Below are 16,355 nucleotides of genomic sequence, written 5' to 3' on the forward strand. Positions count from 1 at the left end.
AAATGTAGCCACACTGGCCAGAAGTACAAAACAGTCTGCTAGGGATGGTGGGACCAGTGATATCCACTACCTTTTAACAGATTTATCTGTAGTTTGTATGTAGCTCTGTGATCTGTGTAAGAGATGGAGAATTTTGTTTTCCTTGCTAATTAGTGGCATTGTTGGACTGAGGCTAGGATTGGGAGGAGGAAGTAGGAATACATGAAATCCGTGCAGTGAATTCTGCCACTTATTCTGCACCACTGGAGCGGGCAGGTTCTCTGGTTCTTTCCTCAGGTGTAAAATGGGCCAAACACATGTTGTAAAGATCAATCTGATTGATGCTTGTATGATGTAAAAGATACAGGACTGTAAATATTAATTCTCTGTTGCCGCATTTCTGTACAGGGTTATGAACTAAACATAAAATAATAAAAGGAGGCACCCACCCATCTGGAACTGGACAGCAGTGGTAGCATAAGCCATAGTAAAGTGGCAGCTGTCTATGCTGTATGCTAGAAAAGTATTTTCATCCTGGCATATAATCTGCCGTGCTGAGGAGCTCAACTGTTTTAATGTTACTGCTTTCCGATCTCCACATCTAAAACCCCAACACCTTTGAGACAAATCCATTCTTTGTCTCCAGTACTACCTTCAGAAAGGGATGGGGGGATGCCCCTCCTAAACGTTGAAGGGGTGGTGCTGAACAGCAGAAAAAAGCAATACAAAGGATAGTTTGGAAGGAGGTCGGTTCTGGTTTCATCAAAATGGGACATAATATATAAATTATATAAATAAATGCCATAAGTTTCTATGAACTGTCTTTTAAAAAGGGATATTGTGGCACAACCAAACTTGTCTGTCAGGAGGAGAAAACACCTACAATGTACAAATAGAAGGCTTAGGGAATGCTTGACTATAATTTTTGAGAAATTTGGTTTCTAATTGCCAAAGGATTAATGTGAATCGTGAAAATTAAGACCAGCAGTTCTCTGCTTTATAGGGAAGGACACATCCTCTGCCTAATTATTAAAATTTGTTTTAAATAATTAGACCACAACTGAAAAATCAGGAGAGCAGCACACCAAAATTGATGCAGGATGAACACTTTCTAAATTACTTTTGCTTAAACTTCGTTATACTTAGTAAAGGTCAAAATATGCAAGTTTACCAGAAATGTTCTGTTCATCAGCATAATCTTGCTAAAACCTACGCACATAAATTGTGACAGTGTGTATTTTGTATTGCCTGCTTTATGATTTATTTAAATAACAAATAAAGAAAAGTAGCTTTTTGTGTGGCTTCCAAGCCTTGTACTAAGTATTCTCCACAATGTCTGAGGTCAGAATCCAAGCCAGCCTCCTTCAGCAAGAGTGGAGAGATGCTCGTCGGTTCCACTATGAATTGAACTCAACCTGAAAGGAGCCTTTGGCAACTGTCTCTAAATCAATGGAGAGAGCTGTGTGTGCAGTGTGTCTCCTTCTATGGCAGGCACAGAAATAGAAATGCAGTGGTTGTTGATGGTTTTTTTTACCCAAAGAAAACCTTTTAACACTACTAAGATTCAGAGAAGAAAACAATAAGGAAACTGTGAGAAAGATGATGTGCCACATGCTCTGGCTATAGTAAGTAATGAATCAAACAGAAACAATTATAATTTTCATTAACTACAAAAAAAAAAAGATTAGGAGAATAAGTTATCTAACTATAATTACAGCAGGCCATTGTTGATGTTACGTAGCAATATTCTATCAAAGCATGTAAATAGGGCCCATCTGTTGCACCTATGGTTTTGTAGAATTTAAAAATTAGTCTGTGTTTTATGTAATTCAGTCAGTTTTGGTTTAAAAAACAAGTCTGATTTGACTGCAGCCAAGAAGGATGTTTGACATTTCTTACCGTTCATTCATTTTCAAAAATCATTCAGATGGAAAAACTGCTTGTTATGGTATTCAGTAAAGGAAAAAATGAGTTATAGAATTATTGTGTCAGAATTTCCTGTAGGATAAATGAAAATGAAATAAAAGTTCATAAGTGATTTGATCACTAATTCTGAGATTTACAAACTACCTGGGAATTGTTGCAGTGTAGGAAGTGATAGGACCAGCTGTGCTTGTTGCATTATTTTTGTTGAAAACGAATTCTTCTCATGTGAATGATGTTACTAGTCCATCTTGGAATGGGGGAGGTTGCCAGGCGAGTTTTTTTTGCTAGCATTCATTATTATTTTCATGCTGTCCTCTGTACAGAAAAAAAAATCCCGTTTCTATAGGAATTTTTCCAAACTGAGACGCCAGGGCTGAGTTTCCTCAGTTCCAGATGCTTTGTCAGAACTGTAGTTCCCTGAGAGCTGGAACTCATGCATACCTGTGGAAGCAGATGAAAGAATAGGAGTAAAAATAAGATACTGAATTACTTCTGCTGGTACATGCCTGAAAAAAAAATCATCAAAGGTTATTATAATTATGACTGTTATTAGATACCATGTCTGGTTTCTGCATATTTAAATTCTTTCTGAGAGAGGTGAAACTTAGACACTTTGAGATCCCAGGGGAATAATTGCAGAAATGATGACATATTCCACTTCTTGAACAAATTTCAATACCAAAGCTGCATTCTGCGTACTTATATTTCTTCTTAATTATACTTGGATGCAGGAGAGATAGTCATTTTCTGTCTTAGAAATGCATGTAGCCAATTAGTCTTGTAGATCATGAATACTCCATGGCCTAACTCATTAAATGGAATTTTCCTTCTCTGTTGTTATAGCAAAAGAGTCTGCAAATAGCTGAATGTCATATTTCTCTGTCAGCTCAGCCTTGGCCAAGGCTACAAAGCCAGTAACTTGAGCAAGTGAACAATTCTTGGGTTTACCCATACTCCTTAAAGTATGCCATCTTAGTCTTGTATATATGTGTGTGTGTGTATGTATTGTAAATTGGTGTAGGGTGTTTGCTCCTCTGCACTTCTGGTACTCAATTTTCATTTTAATACCACAGTTTTGATGCTATGAGACAAATTTCTGATTTCCTCCCATTCTCAAGAAATTCTGAGCCCAGAAGCTCTCTCTGAGACCTAGAGACCTTCATGGAAGCAAAGATAAGAAAAATTGGCAATGTGTCTCTGATGAAACCATTGCTTATATCAAATGATCAAACACAGGTGTTCTTTTCTTTTTCCCTCTGATTTTTATATATTTTTTTATGTATCATGCTTGTTTTTCTGTCATCTGAGAGTATGAGGATAACCCACGTAATTTAGGCTATCTCACAGGCAGGATTCATAGAGATGATGAAGGCAGAAAGTTATGACCAGAGAGAAACAGGGAACCACAAGACAATTGTGAAGTGAGTTCCGGACCCAGTATTATTTTGAGCCGTTTTTGCTAAGTTATGGTATTGCTAAATAATTATACAATGTGAGGGCATGAGCTGGAGGTTGGGCTTTCAGTGGCGCTTTTCAGTGGTAGCACGTGTCCCCAAGGGTGAGTGTTGCTTATCTAACATTTCCTCCTACTCCTTTTCATAATATTGCATGATATCTGAGCCTTTGCTACTGTAGTGCTACAGCAGATACTGGATTGTGATTTTGAAAGCTATGGTCTCAAATATTATAGAAACAACAAAACCTCTCCATTCAGGGGAAATGTACCCTGTAATCTTATTACTGGTGCAGTTATCTGCAGTGTCGCTTTGAAAGGTATTTGCAAAACTCTTTTGGGGGTTTGAATTGAATTTCTTGAAAGAAAAAAGCATCTTACTGTTCGGCGGAATGGTAAACGGTTACACTGGAGTTAGATTACTAAAATTTCAATGTGTTATATCTGTTGTTATTTGTAATTGTAGATTTCCCAGAGAAACATGAATAGAAATTTTAAGCGTGCTATAAGCAACTTTTAAAAGTACGCAAAAATATACATCTTTTCCACTATTTGGATTCTGTTACTGGTTTTGTTACTGGACCCACATTTGTGGTGCTGGGGAATTAGCTCTAACTGCGTGTGGGGAGATGAGCTGAGTGCTCGCTGTCTCCCTGCCTGCTCTCCAGGGTTTAATTCGAGAATACTTCAGGTATATGCACAGCAAAGGGAAGGCAAGAGTTATTCCATGAAGTCTTTCATTTTGGCGAGTGGAGAATTATATCTGTATCGTGTGTGTGTGTATAGATATATATGCATATATGTGTAATGTAGGTATGATATAGCTGTTCGTATTTCTTCATGGTTTTTTTTTCTCCCACTGACTTAGAGAAAATCCTAATCTTCCCTTTAACTGCTTATGCCTTTAAGAATCAAAACGTTATTATCTTATTTCTTTTATCTCCCACTGACTTAGAGAAAATCCTGATCTTCCCTTTAACTGCTTACGCCTTTAAGAATCAAAACGTTATTATCTTATCTGCATCTCCTTGCTAATTCACATGGATTTATGATGGAGGCCTTAAAACTTCTACGTAACAGTTGCCACTAGGATGTGGTGGAAGTCTTCCAGGGAGGGGAAAGGGTCTTGAAAGCAGCTTTGCTCACAGCTATTAAAAGTTTGGAGAAAAATGTGAATTTTTGATTCTCAAAATAGTGGCTGCATAAAAGGAGTGAGTAAATTTAACTTGCTAGACAGTTGTAATTTGCAGAATGCATTTGTCAAATAGTTTGGAAAGAATCCAGGGCACATTTAGATGAAGAAAAAAAAAAAAATACAGATGGGCTAACGCTAAAACTGTGAGGTAAATGTCCTCCCAGGTTTGCAGAAATTAGGCTATAAACTTCATTACACAACTCAGCAATGCACAAAATCAAAAGGTGTCGTGCAGGGGATTTTGAACTTTGGGGAAAGTCAGATTTTGTTTCATGTCTACTTGGCAACCAAATGCAACTGATTTGTCCTGGGGTCTCCCATTTAACTAATTGCAAAACTGGTGCTTCTTTTAAACTGTGTTAGTGCATTTGGAAATTGGGAGATATAATTGATACACTGGGCTTTTTAGTCCAGTGTTTATTTGGCCTTTTATATCGCTATGCCTGCGAGTTGATAAAAATTCTTCTTCATTGAGTCTTTGTAATATGCAGTGTTGATTCCACTGTCATGGAAATCAGTGTGATCTCACAGGTACAGCTTAGTGCAATCACCAAGAAGGGATACAGAGATGCCCTATCATTGTAAATAACAAGTGTGGCTTTATAAAAACAAGGCAGATAGATGAGCTTGATGGCACCTAGAAGTTGTGCAGCGTCCTACAGTTCTCTGCTTCTCTCCGGTGCTGCTAATTGTTTTATTTGTTGTAGGGCTGTTGGGGAGAGAGGTGTTACCCTTTTTGTGATTGATTGCAGTTTTATGCTGAAGGAAAGGTTTTTCTTTAGTTGGATGAAGCCGTAATGGACTCTGTGCACATCTGACGTTATTATTTGTTATTGTATTAATAAGTAAAAAACCAGTTTGTATTTCTAAACTGGATTTTCATGTTAAGCCATTACATTACCACAGTCCTACCCCTCAATTCTGACTTTCAATCCTATAAGTTTTAGGCAATCTGAACTAGGGCTTTCTCTGCCCAGCTTTCTTGCTGATACAGAATTTCCTCAGGAAATTTGATTATTTCTGTTAAGAGTTGCAGCTCTCTTCTGATTGTAATTCATTATTTTTGTTTTCTGAGTCATCTTTCGTCTTTTATTTTCCAGGTTGGTGAGAGGCAGAGGGTTCTGGTAACAGAAGAATCCTTTGATTCCAATTACTATGTTGCTCACAATCCTTTCTATGAGCAGGTAAGATTAAATAACCAAAATAACATCTTTTTGTTTTATCTTCGCTTTCTGATAATCTCAGCAGCACAGTGTGCCACAGTGAAAAAAAAAAAAACCCAAGTAAAGAAATAAGAACATTTTCCGATGAAGGTGTGACCATCAAGACTTGTTTATGAGATACTTTGTTTCTGTGTTGTAAATACAATTTACCTGAAATTATGTTGGGTGGCTCTTTGAATATACAGTGTAAGGAGGATACATGCTATATATCCAAATAACATTATTTGAATGGTTTAAAAAGCTGTTAATTATTGTGGTAATTTTAATTTCTGTGTCTTCAAAGCATTGTTTTTGGAGTAGATGAATCTTAATCATTTCCATGCATCTCTCAGAAAATATTTTCAGACAATGCAACTTGGAAAAAAAATAAACAGAAGGCTCAGAAATTTCTTTAGATTAAGACTTCAGCCTGCTATGTTGTATTTCCTTCAGTGTACTTTCTATAAATTAATTCTTTCCCCACAGAAACATTATCTTTGAACTAAGAAGAAAGTACAATTCACAGTATTTTACACAATTATTATTTTTGCTCAAAAGCAGATGACTTGCTGAAAACCAATAAAATTGGGTTTTCTGAATCATCATGATTTCATTCTGGTTTTGCCTTTGGCTTGTTCCCCATTTTGTTACACTGAGCTATCTACAGTTTGCCTTTGCTACCTTTAGTTAGCCAGCTGTCTGAACCTGGAGAGCCTGCTGGTGATGGCTGTGCTTATAAAGTCACCAGTAGTGCTTTCTTCTGGTTTCAGGCTATGTTGCAGCATTTATTTATTTATTTTTGCTTAGCAGTAAGTAACATTAGTGCTCTTAAAATATCCGTTTCTATTAGATATCTAGTTTACTAATTTATTTTTTTCCTACAGTTTTGGGGTTTTTTTTCTTGATAAATCTCTTTTTTCTGCTATTACATCTCTACACTCTGTCTACGTCTTATATATCGCTTTTGTAGCTTATCAGTCAGATTTGAGGAACATGGTTTTCCATATAGAGATTAAGAAGAAATTGCTTGGGGCTTTTTAGTGTTCACTGCTTGTTTTATGAAAGTTTCATTAATTAAGGGAAAAGCAGTTTGTGCAGAAAAAGTGCTGACATTTTGTGGGGTGATTGTAAAGCACCTAATACAGCTCCTGATTGGGACTGGTAAAGAGTACAGGAAATACAAATAATAACATAGGGAGTAATTTTAAATAATACTATGGAATAAATCCTTACCATTATTTAAATGTACATCTTTTCACTAAAATCTTATGTGTGGCCGGTTTGACAAGGGTAATATCCTACTGTTCAGCCAGGTAAGCACAAGACTTGGTGCTAGTGACTAACGTCAATAGCAGTAGATGTAATGATAGTAAATTGAAAACCACTCTTGAGTCACTAAATATCGTGTTATACTTTGGAAGCTGAAGCTCGGAGTCTTGGTCAAGGTGAGGGTTTCTGTTGCTATAACCTTGTTTCTTAAAAATATGGTTGGGGATTTTTTCCTAACAAATACTTGTATCAGAAAAATGTATGAGTGTATGCCAAGCCTGGCTGTTTGGTTGTTTACAGTACCTCACAGATAATTTTTTTTAACCTCTTTTCCTCATTTCCCCATGTCTGTCCTTGTAGGATTTATACTTAGTTACTGCCATTTTGTGTATGGAGATACCAAGATTTAAGAGGTCACAGGCCCAGTGATACTTAGTTACCTAATTTTCCTTTGATTAAAATTAGCCTGAGATTAATTATGTGGGAAGAACTGTGATCTAGTCACATTGTAATACTCTCTCAGCATTAGGATCTTTGGTTTTTGTTTGCAGCCTAATTCAAATTAGTCTCTGCTTGCCCATTTCTGAAAGGCAGAGATGCCTGCTTTTCTTGGAAAATGCTTAGGAAGCTCAGCAGAATCCTAGGATCTGGAAATTTCTGAAGTCACGAACACCTTGAGCTTTCAAGGAAAAAGGGAAACTCCTGGTGATGATTTCCTTCAAGTGGGACAACCAAGTACATCTTTTCACTAAAATCTTATGTGTGGCCGGTTTGACAAGGGTAATATCCTACTGTTCAGCCAGGTAAGCACAAGACTTGGTGCTAGTGACTAACGTCAATAGCAGTAGATGTAATGATAGTAAATTGAAAACCACTCTTGAGTCACTAAATATCGTGTTATACTTTGGAAGCTGAAGCTCGGAGTCTTGGTCAAGGTGAGGGTTTCTGTTGCTATAACCTTGTTTCTTAAAAATATGGTTGGGGATTTTTTCCTAACAAATACTTGTATCAGAAAAATGTATGAGTGTATGCCAAGCCTGGCTGTTTGGTTGTTTACAGTACCTCACAGATAATTTTTTTTAACCTCTTTCTGAATTAGTAGTCATTTCCCCATGTCTGTCCTTGTAGGATTTATACTTAGTTACTGCCATTTTGTGTATGGAGATACCAAGATTTAAGAGGTCACAGGCCCAGTGATACTTAGTTACCTAATTTTCCTTTGATTAAAATTAGCCTGAGATTAATTATGTGGGAAGAACTGTGATCTAGTCACATTGTAATACTCTCTCAGCATTAGGATCTTTGGTTTTTGTTTGCAGCCTAATTCAAATTAGTCTCTGCTTGCCCATTTCTGAAAGGCAGAGATGCCTGCTTTTCTTGGAAAATGCTTAGGAAGCTCAGCAGAATCCTAGGATCTGGAAATTTCTGAAGTCACGAACACCTTGAGCTTTCAAGGAAAAAGGGAAACTCCTGGTGATGATTTCCTTCAAGTGGGACAACCACTGCTTGAATAGGTGAAAATGGAGAGGCAATGTTTGGTAACAAAATGCTCTCCAAATGTGGTTGGCACAGTTTTCTTCTGAAAATCCTCTGCACATATTGTCTAAAGATCAGGCTATTTTAAGTCAGCATCTACAAATCAAGATATACATATTTGCTTATCACCTTTGAAAAGCTTGCATTTGTGTGTGGATGAGCTTCAGGTAAATGTGATTGTATAAGTCCCTGTGATTCAAGTTTTCATTGCTTAATCAGCAAACAACTCCACTTTTCTTTTTTAACTGCTTCTCGGTTTATAGAGCTTTTTTGTGCCATTTATTCTTCCAGCAAAAGATGTTGCTCCTGTATGTTGGGCTCTTTCTTTTGTAACATGCATGACCTAGGAACATCTGTTATGTGGTGTCTTTTTGTGAAGTTCTTATGGGACTGTCTGATATCATAGTGGTGCAAATTCAGGAAGGGGTAGCATTAGTTGCTGACCCAAGAAACACACTTATCCATTTTTACAAGCATTATTTGTCAGTCATGCATCTCAGCTGCAAAGAACCTGCACAATCAAAATAAGGGCTTGTGCAAACAGAAACAAGGGCATATTTTCTGTCCTGAAGCATTTACAGACTCAAAAATGTATATTTTTTTTTTTATGATCATGAGATAGATGTGAAAATAGGAAGCTTTACAGCAGTCTCTTAAAATTGTGTAGTACTAGTGACCTTGGGAACTGTTTGGGTCTGGATTCAAATGTTGCAACTCAGGCCCATCTTTCTCATCAAGCAAAAAAACATGACAGAGGGAATTGGTTGGAGTTGAAAGGAGCTGAGCTAACACTGCAAAGCTCTTGAAGAAAGCAAGCTGGAGATGTTACTGGTCAGTTGTGTCAGGGCTATAGTGTATGCTGGTGACTAAAATTTTAAAGTTTTAGGATTTGCTCCAGTGTTTATCAAAAGTCTGTTTTCTGAGTGGACATTGAAGACACTGGTGTCCTTTGTTACTATGTAGTAATTATGTCTTTACCTTTACTTGAAAGGTTCTCGTGCCAAAGGATCCTCTGTTAATGGGTAAGATGGTAGAAGTGAATATTTATGAAGCTGGGAAACATTTTATGAAAGGGCAACCCGTGTCAGATGCCAGAGTTTACACTGCATCCATCACCAGACCGTTAGCAAAAGGAGAAGTTTCTGGTTTAACAGAGGTGAGTAAAAGACATTTTCTGCTTTACTACACTGGTAAAACAGCAGCTGTTCAAGCATAATGATTCCATGCTATGTATCTGTTATCATTTTATAGTTCCCCTTTTATGTACGCATGAAGCTTTAATCTTTCCTGACAGATTGAAATCTGAATTTAAAAGATGTTTTTGCTGATGCCCATAGCTTTACTTTGCTTACTGTAAAGGGAGTAATATGCTTGTTTCTTGTTCCTCTTGTTGAGGAAAGAACTCACTAGAAATGAAAAGATTTAACACCAGTGATTATATAATTTAATGTATTTCAGTTCTAGTTCAGTGGAAGGATGAATCTGTTTATTTTGGTTTACAAAGCTGTTTTAAAAAATGTGTATTGATTATGTGTCTGTTAAAGCAGGTCAAAAGTGGGTTCAGAGATTCAAAATTAATTGATGGGTAGGGGTATGGAATATTTACAATATATTTTGGAAAAAGGTCAACATCTGATTTAGTCATGTAAAGAAAATGAAACTCTCTTAAAAGGAGATCTGATCCTTATTTTACACCTCAGTAGATATGGCTGTTAGCCAAGTATTCTCAGACATTTCATGGAGCTCTAGTTGTAAAAACTGATGGAGTGTGAAATGAAAATGTGTATCACATTTCTAAGCATCATTTGATGTCCTTTCTCCAGCACTGTTGTTAGGATCTCCAAAAATATGTAGCAATAATTTAGCACATGGAAGAAGGATAATTGGCAGTTTATCCAGCCACCTTGCTGCTTTTGCACTAAATTGTTGACAAGTATTAAAGTATATATGCATCCTTGTTAAAGATCTAAGTAGTCATATTTAAAAGAAATAATCAATGCATACCTTATGTGACTAGTGTTAAGCTAAGCTACTTGGTCTCCTGAATAAACCTGGCTATGGAAACACAGAGCATAATGCACCTCCTTTAATGTGTTTAGCAGATCATGAAACTTAAGGACAAACACACTGCTAAACTCTCCTTTGAATAGTGTCTGTGTGTATGTGTATATTGGCCTGATAAGGCTCTGTAAGAGGAAAAAACAGCCAAAACCCTTAGATTGTCTGACTGGACTATGTAGCTATTTAAACGCATCTGATTTTTTAATCAGAACACTTTTTTTTAATAATCTGCTGGAACAGAACCAAGCCTGTCATTAGACTGAGTACACACTGCCAGAAGCTTGTAGCATGGGAACAAGCAAGCAGACTGTTGACTGAAGTTTCATATGTTAAAAATGAGAGATAAGAATATTAAAATCAAGAATACTGTTATTTTCTCTAAGAACTCATTGAAATGTATAGATCTGCTCCTGCCCTGTAAGTAGATATGAACAAGTACCTGGAATGCCCAAGCAAATGGCTACAGCAAGCGAATAAGACAAATTGCTTTTCATGACTTCTGTGGCTGCCAGTGCTCCTTCAAGGGAGTATCTTGTTTATGTTTGGTTCACTGGATGTGTTCGGAACTTCATCTTTCTGGAAAAAACTAGAATCTCAATACTTCAGTAAATGGAACATCTTTTGTACAGGGAAGCTATAGCTGAAAGGTTTTAATCATGCTTGGCCAATGTATAATATGTAGAACATGAACTGAAATTGTTAGTGGGAAGTTCCTCCTCACAAATCGTATGTAAGTAGCAAATCAGGAATTTTCTTTAGGTTCTGAGGGAAAAGAAGTCACAGAAGTCATCATTGGTTTTTGGCTGGGCAAAAGATGCTCTTCATGTTGCTTTGTGTGGTTGAACTGCTCGGAAACATTTCCTGCTAGATGCGCTTGAGACATGTAATTCCAACTTAAGATGCTTATGAGTAAGATAAAAGGGGCACTGTATGTCATATGACTCTTTATATAGCTTGTTATGTGCCCGGGTGGCAGGCTGAGGAAAGAAGAACGAGACGACTTAGAGTGTATTTATCCACATACTCCCTCAAAAGTAGCCAAAGATCTTGGATCGTCAACAAGATCCCAAGGGTCTCCACCAGATTTTCAAAATGGCAGCATGCAGAACTAAAACCTTGGATAGCTTTTACTTTGTCAGGCTATCAACTAGAAGAAACAGTTACCTAAAACAACTTATAAAAGCAAAAAATGAAAATGTAGTACTTTGACTTTCTCCTTCCCACTTTGCACACAAACGAACAAGAATTAGGACCACCTTTGTATTCCCAGGTGTGAAAGGTTGGGTAGCCAGCTGCCAAGTGGTTCTTTCAGTTCCTCAGCAAGACTGTCCTCAGGGAAGAAGCCCTTTTAGGCACCAACCAGCATCCTGTAACTGGCATGCTATCTGAGGTGCCCACAAAGTTTCTAGTGGACTTCTAGTCTCACCCTATCAGCGGTAGGACTTCATCTCAACTCCTTTATGTTTGCTGCTCCGTGATGAGAGCTAGTTCAGAGAAGCACGTGAATTTAAATGTAGATCGAGCTGATGTAGATCAAAAGAGTGTGATAATGGGCTTGTACTGCAGTAAAACATTTATGTGCTTCAGTCCATTCCCACTCAACACAGCAGTTGGCTCTTTCCTAATGCCCATGTAGATCACCAGGGCTGCAGTGCACACCGTACTGGTCAGCATGTTGTGCAAGGACTATGATGAAGAGGGATAGATTGCCAAGTCAGAGCTGTAACCTGGTTGCAAACAGTTTGCAGCAGTTAAAAAGCTGCTATTTTTGTACTGAATCCTAGGCGTCGCTCGCTATTATTAACAATATTTTCATTAGCTTGCATGGGACACAATAAAAGATACTTCAAAACAGAACGCAGCTGTACTTCTCTCTAACGAAGAGTGTTCACAGGAGAAGGAGACCTTTCAAAACTGTACTGTTTTTAGGGAAATTATTCATATAGCTAAAAAAATAAAGTTATAAAAATTGAGAGCGCCATTACAGGAGGATGTCAAAGCAAGCCACAAACCCATCCTAAGCAAGAAGAAACTTCTATAAATGCTGTGATGAGTAATACCTCCAAAAGTCAGAGCTTATCTGCATTGCGTGCTCTCTTTCTCGTCTGCCCTATGTCCCTCAATAATTTTTTATTAGTTCAGAGGGGACACTACAAGCAACATGGTGTAGTTGAAGGAATAATTGTTTTTTTACCTTTTTGACTGCACGACTTGGGTGAAAAATTGGTCTAAAGAAATACAAGAAGTAGGTCACCAACTGGAATTAACAGATTTGACTGGAAAAGAGGGAATGTAAAATGTCACGCAAAGGGCAATTTACAGGCTCTATAAAATATTCACACATTGTGTATCTGTGCCAAATAAGAAGCAGGCAAATATTGATAGAGTTAATTGAGGATATTTCTAGCATATCTTTTTATCGTGCTTTTTCAGTATATAAACACCACGCCTAATATGTATATCCATTAAGATACTAATGATGTAGAATCTCTTAGCAGTTATTATATTCTCTAAGGAAAAAACTGTGACTAAGTAGATGGGCTTAGAATAAGGTTTTGACATTTGATAACATTAGGCTCTGTGACAGAAGTTGTGACAGGAAGGACAGAGGAATGTAGGAGTCAGCAGCTCAGGTTAAAAAGCTGTCAAAAGCGATCAGACTTGCTGGTTGTAGTGGACATATTAAATATTAAAATGCACAGGTGTTTGCCAAGATTTTATTTTTTTTTCTAACTTCGGCATGATTTTTTTATAAAAGCCTCTCAAAAGTGAATGATGTCTCCAAGTTGCACAATTTTACAGGAGGGCTATTCTGGGAACAAATACATTTTGAAATGTCAATTAACTCAGGATTTTAAATCTACTATAGATTTATTTGGATTTAAAGTGATTACTGCTGGTTCAGTAATAGAACTATGTTTAGCAGATACGTAGCAGAGGATATATAGGTGCAAGTTGAAATCAATAATACATGAACACATGTGTGAAGGTATTTTTATATTTGGTTCTAGTGAATCTAACAGGATATATGTGGGCTGGGCATTAAAAATTATTGATGGTAACATTAAAAATCATCATTTAGACAAAACAGGCATATCATGAGTTATAAACTGCAATTACAAATAGCTGAATAAATATTTCAAATCTTTGATCAAGAATTAGTTCTACTGTGTTTCGTTGGAAAAAAACCAACATGTAAATGCTGCGGATGTGATATCCTTTCACTGAGATATGCTTGGAGTTGGCAAAGCAGTTTGAGATTCAGTAAAGCAATTTGGGGTGTCTGCTGTGTTCTTAAGCACCCTGGTAAACTAGCTTTTGAGATTTTTGAGGTGGGTTTGCAACATAGTACTGAGTACATTGTCACTGGATAATAAATATTTTTGAAAAGTCAGCAGTGTGGATCAACAGTCTGAATGTCATTCAGTTTTAGAATAACATTTTAATATTTTTATTTTTATTTATTTTATTTGGCCATGTTTAGGGATCTTGACAGTTTCTCAGCAGCATAAAGTCAAATACCTAATAAATATACACTGTTTACAGAGAAATGTTTGCCCAAACCTAATAATTGGAAAAAAAAGTCAAGAATCTGCAAGAATCTGATCTGGTTAGATATGGAAACAGAGTATGTTATGCTTCTGTACTCCAAAAATAATTCTAGTTGTTTACATATGTTCTGTGACTAGAGGAAAAAAAAATATTGCAAGATGAGAAATATATGAAGAAGAGACTAAAGGACTGAGGGATAAAAATAAAAGGCTGGCTACCTGCCAGAGCTATAATGAATTGCCAAAAATCAAAGCCCTATAAGTCTGAGGGCCTTTGCTGGGAAATTTTCATCAGATGGAAAATTAAGGCAAGAAAAAAAATAATTTTAACAGGCTATGTAGTTATGTAGTCATGATTATTTTGTGTTTGTAATTCCTGTTTCTGTAACACATCTCTGGCTTTCTTTTCAAGCAAATATAGGCTCGCCTTTATCTCAGTTATCTGTTTTCCATTGGTTTATGTGATAATATTCTCCATCCAACACTTACCCTGTGAACGACTCCTGCTCTCAGTCCCCATTTGCAATGTCTCCCTTTGTGAGTGTGGTATCTTGGTGCACATCTCGATGGCTGCCAGGCCATGATAATGTCCACGGTTGGTCTCTTAAGCTAATAGCTCTTCAAGTCATTGGGATCTTCAGAGGAAATGAGGAGTGAGCCACTGATTTTCAGTTAGCAAGATATTGCTTGTTCCTTTTTGTCTCCAACCTGCCTTCATTTTTTTGCAGTAGGTCACTGTAGCATCGTACTTCTGGATATTACTGAAGAAGCTTTCTGTTCCTGGTCTCCCAGTTAGCCATAGGTATTTTCTAGTTACATTAGCAAAAGATGACCTCTAAACATCATCCACCCTTTTTTCTGATGTTAGGAAGCAGGAAAGCTGCATATATCAAACACTTCTTTATACCCTGCCAGAAAGAAGAATCAACAAAGCATAGCTTAAAGGGAACTCTCTGATCTCAGGTAGAAAGGGTGCTTCACTTGCGGGCAAAATAAAATGGAGAAGGGGGAAGAAAGTATCTTTTGCTGGAACAGAAATGAAAGAAATCATGGCAGGATTGAGATCTCTGTACTGGAAACTTCCTTCAAGGATTTGGAAAGAAATGTGGAAGATGTGCATAAAACTGAAGTAATTATTAAGCACAGTTTTTACATATGCTGGAGTTTCAAAGTGGTAGAAAACTTGATTCCGGAACAGGAACTAGAGATTAGAGATTTAGGGAAAAAAGAGAATGAGGAAGCAAACTTTGGATCAGAAAATGGCATAGAGGTGCGAGGAGAGGAACATTTCGTACAATTGCAGAAGCAGAAACTATAGAAAGTATGAGAAATGCTAATGAAACATTGGAATTTCCAAAGTAGAAAGATGAAGTAAAACCAAATACACTTTTATCTCTCTTGGAAAGCTACTTTACAAAGGGATCTTTGCATCACAATGTCCAAGTTTGAAAAATATATGGGGAAGCTCCTATTTAAGATAAATATACTGAAGGATAAAGGAACGTTTTTTGTGTAAAATAGTTCTCAGGTAATACTTCATAAAAAAATGGTGCAATATTTGGTGCTCTTGTATTTTGTGCTCTTGCATTCTTCGGAACATACCTTTTGTTGTCTCAATTGTTCTCTCTCCCTCTTTCTCTGAAAAAAACTGGTTGTGGTGCAAGGCATACAAATAGTGCTTTTGCATGAATTAATCTGTTTTATTTAATGTGTTACTCATGTTCCCTGCTGCTTGTAAATAGAGGTCATGTAAGATGGTGTTAAATCTTTTTTAATTAATCTTTTTTTCTTATGTTTTCTTCAGTAATTTCACTAAGGTCACTATAAAGTTAATGTAAGAGAAGAGAAATTTCCTTTCTAAGAGTGGAGCTCAATGCCATCTATGGATGTTTTTAAAAATGACCTTCAAAAGTCTCATTTCTGCCTGAAAAAAGGACAAACATTTGTAATGTGCTGTTCCTTAGGACTGATTTGCATAATCTATACATTATCTGCACACCATGTTGGCTTTGTTTGTTTGAGGATTTGAGTTGATTTGAATTTTTCTTCTACTTGAAAGGCTGACATTTCTCAGCTGAGAATCAGAAATTCAGGATGGATTTGATGGATTCTTTCTAACAGGCAAAATAGATTTTTCTTGCTGGGTTTAGATAAGTGCTGGATTGGATCAACTGTAGTGCTTG

General features: G+C 36.9%; 1 protein-coding gene across 5 annotated transcripts in view; it reads left to right on the plus strand.

The window, feature by feature from the left end:
- CDKAL1 (CDK5 regulatory subunit associated protein 1-like 1) overlaps nt 1–16,355 on the plus strand; it is a 428,699-nt gene that overhangs the window by 391,585 nt on the left and 20,759 nt on the right. For all 5 annotated transcript variants that reach the window (XM_014941103.1, XM_014941106.1, XM_014941102.1 and 2 more), the window contains 2 exons: nt 5,654–5,737; nt 9,552–9,716. In XM_014941103.1, the coding sequence (XP_014796589.1) occupies nt 5,654–5,737; nt 9,552–9,716 (249 nt within the window). The remainder of the gene's footprint in view (nt 1–5,653; nt 5,738–9,551; nt 9,717–16,355) is intronic.

This window comes from Calidris pugnax, unplaced genomic scaffold (assembly GCF_001431845.1).
Source record: "Calidris pugnax isolate Ruff unplaced genomic scaffold, ASM143184v1 scaffold8, whole genome shotgun sequence".
NCBI lineage: Eukaryota > Metazoa > Chordata > Aves > Charadriiformes > Scolopacidae > Calidris > Calidris pugnax.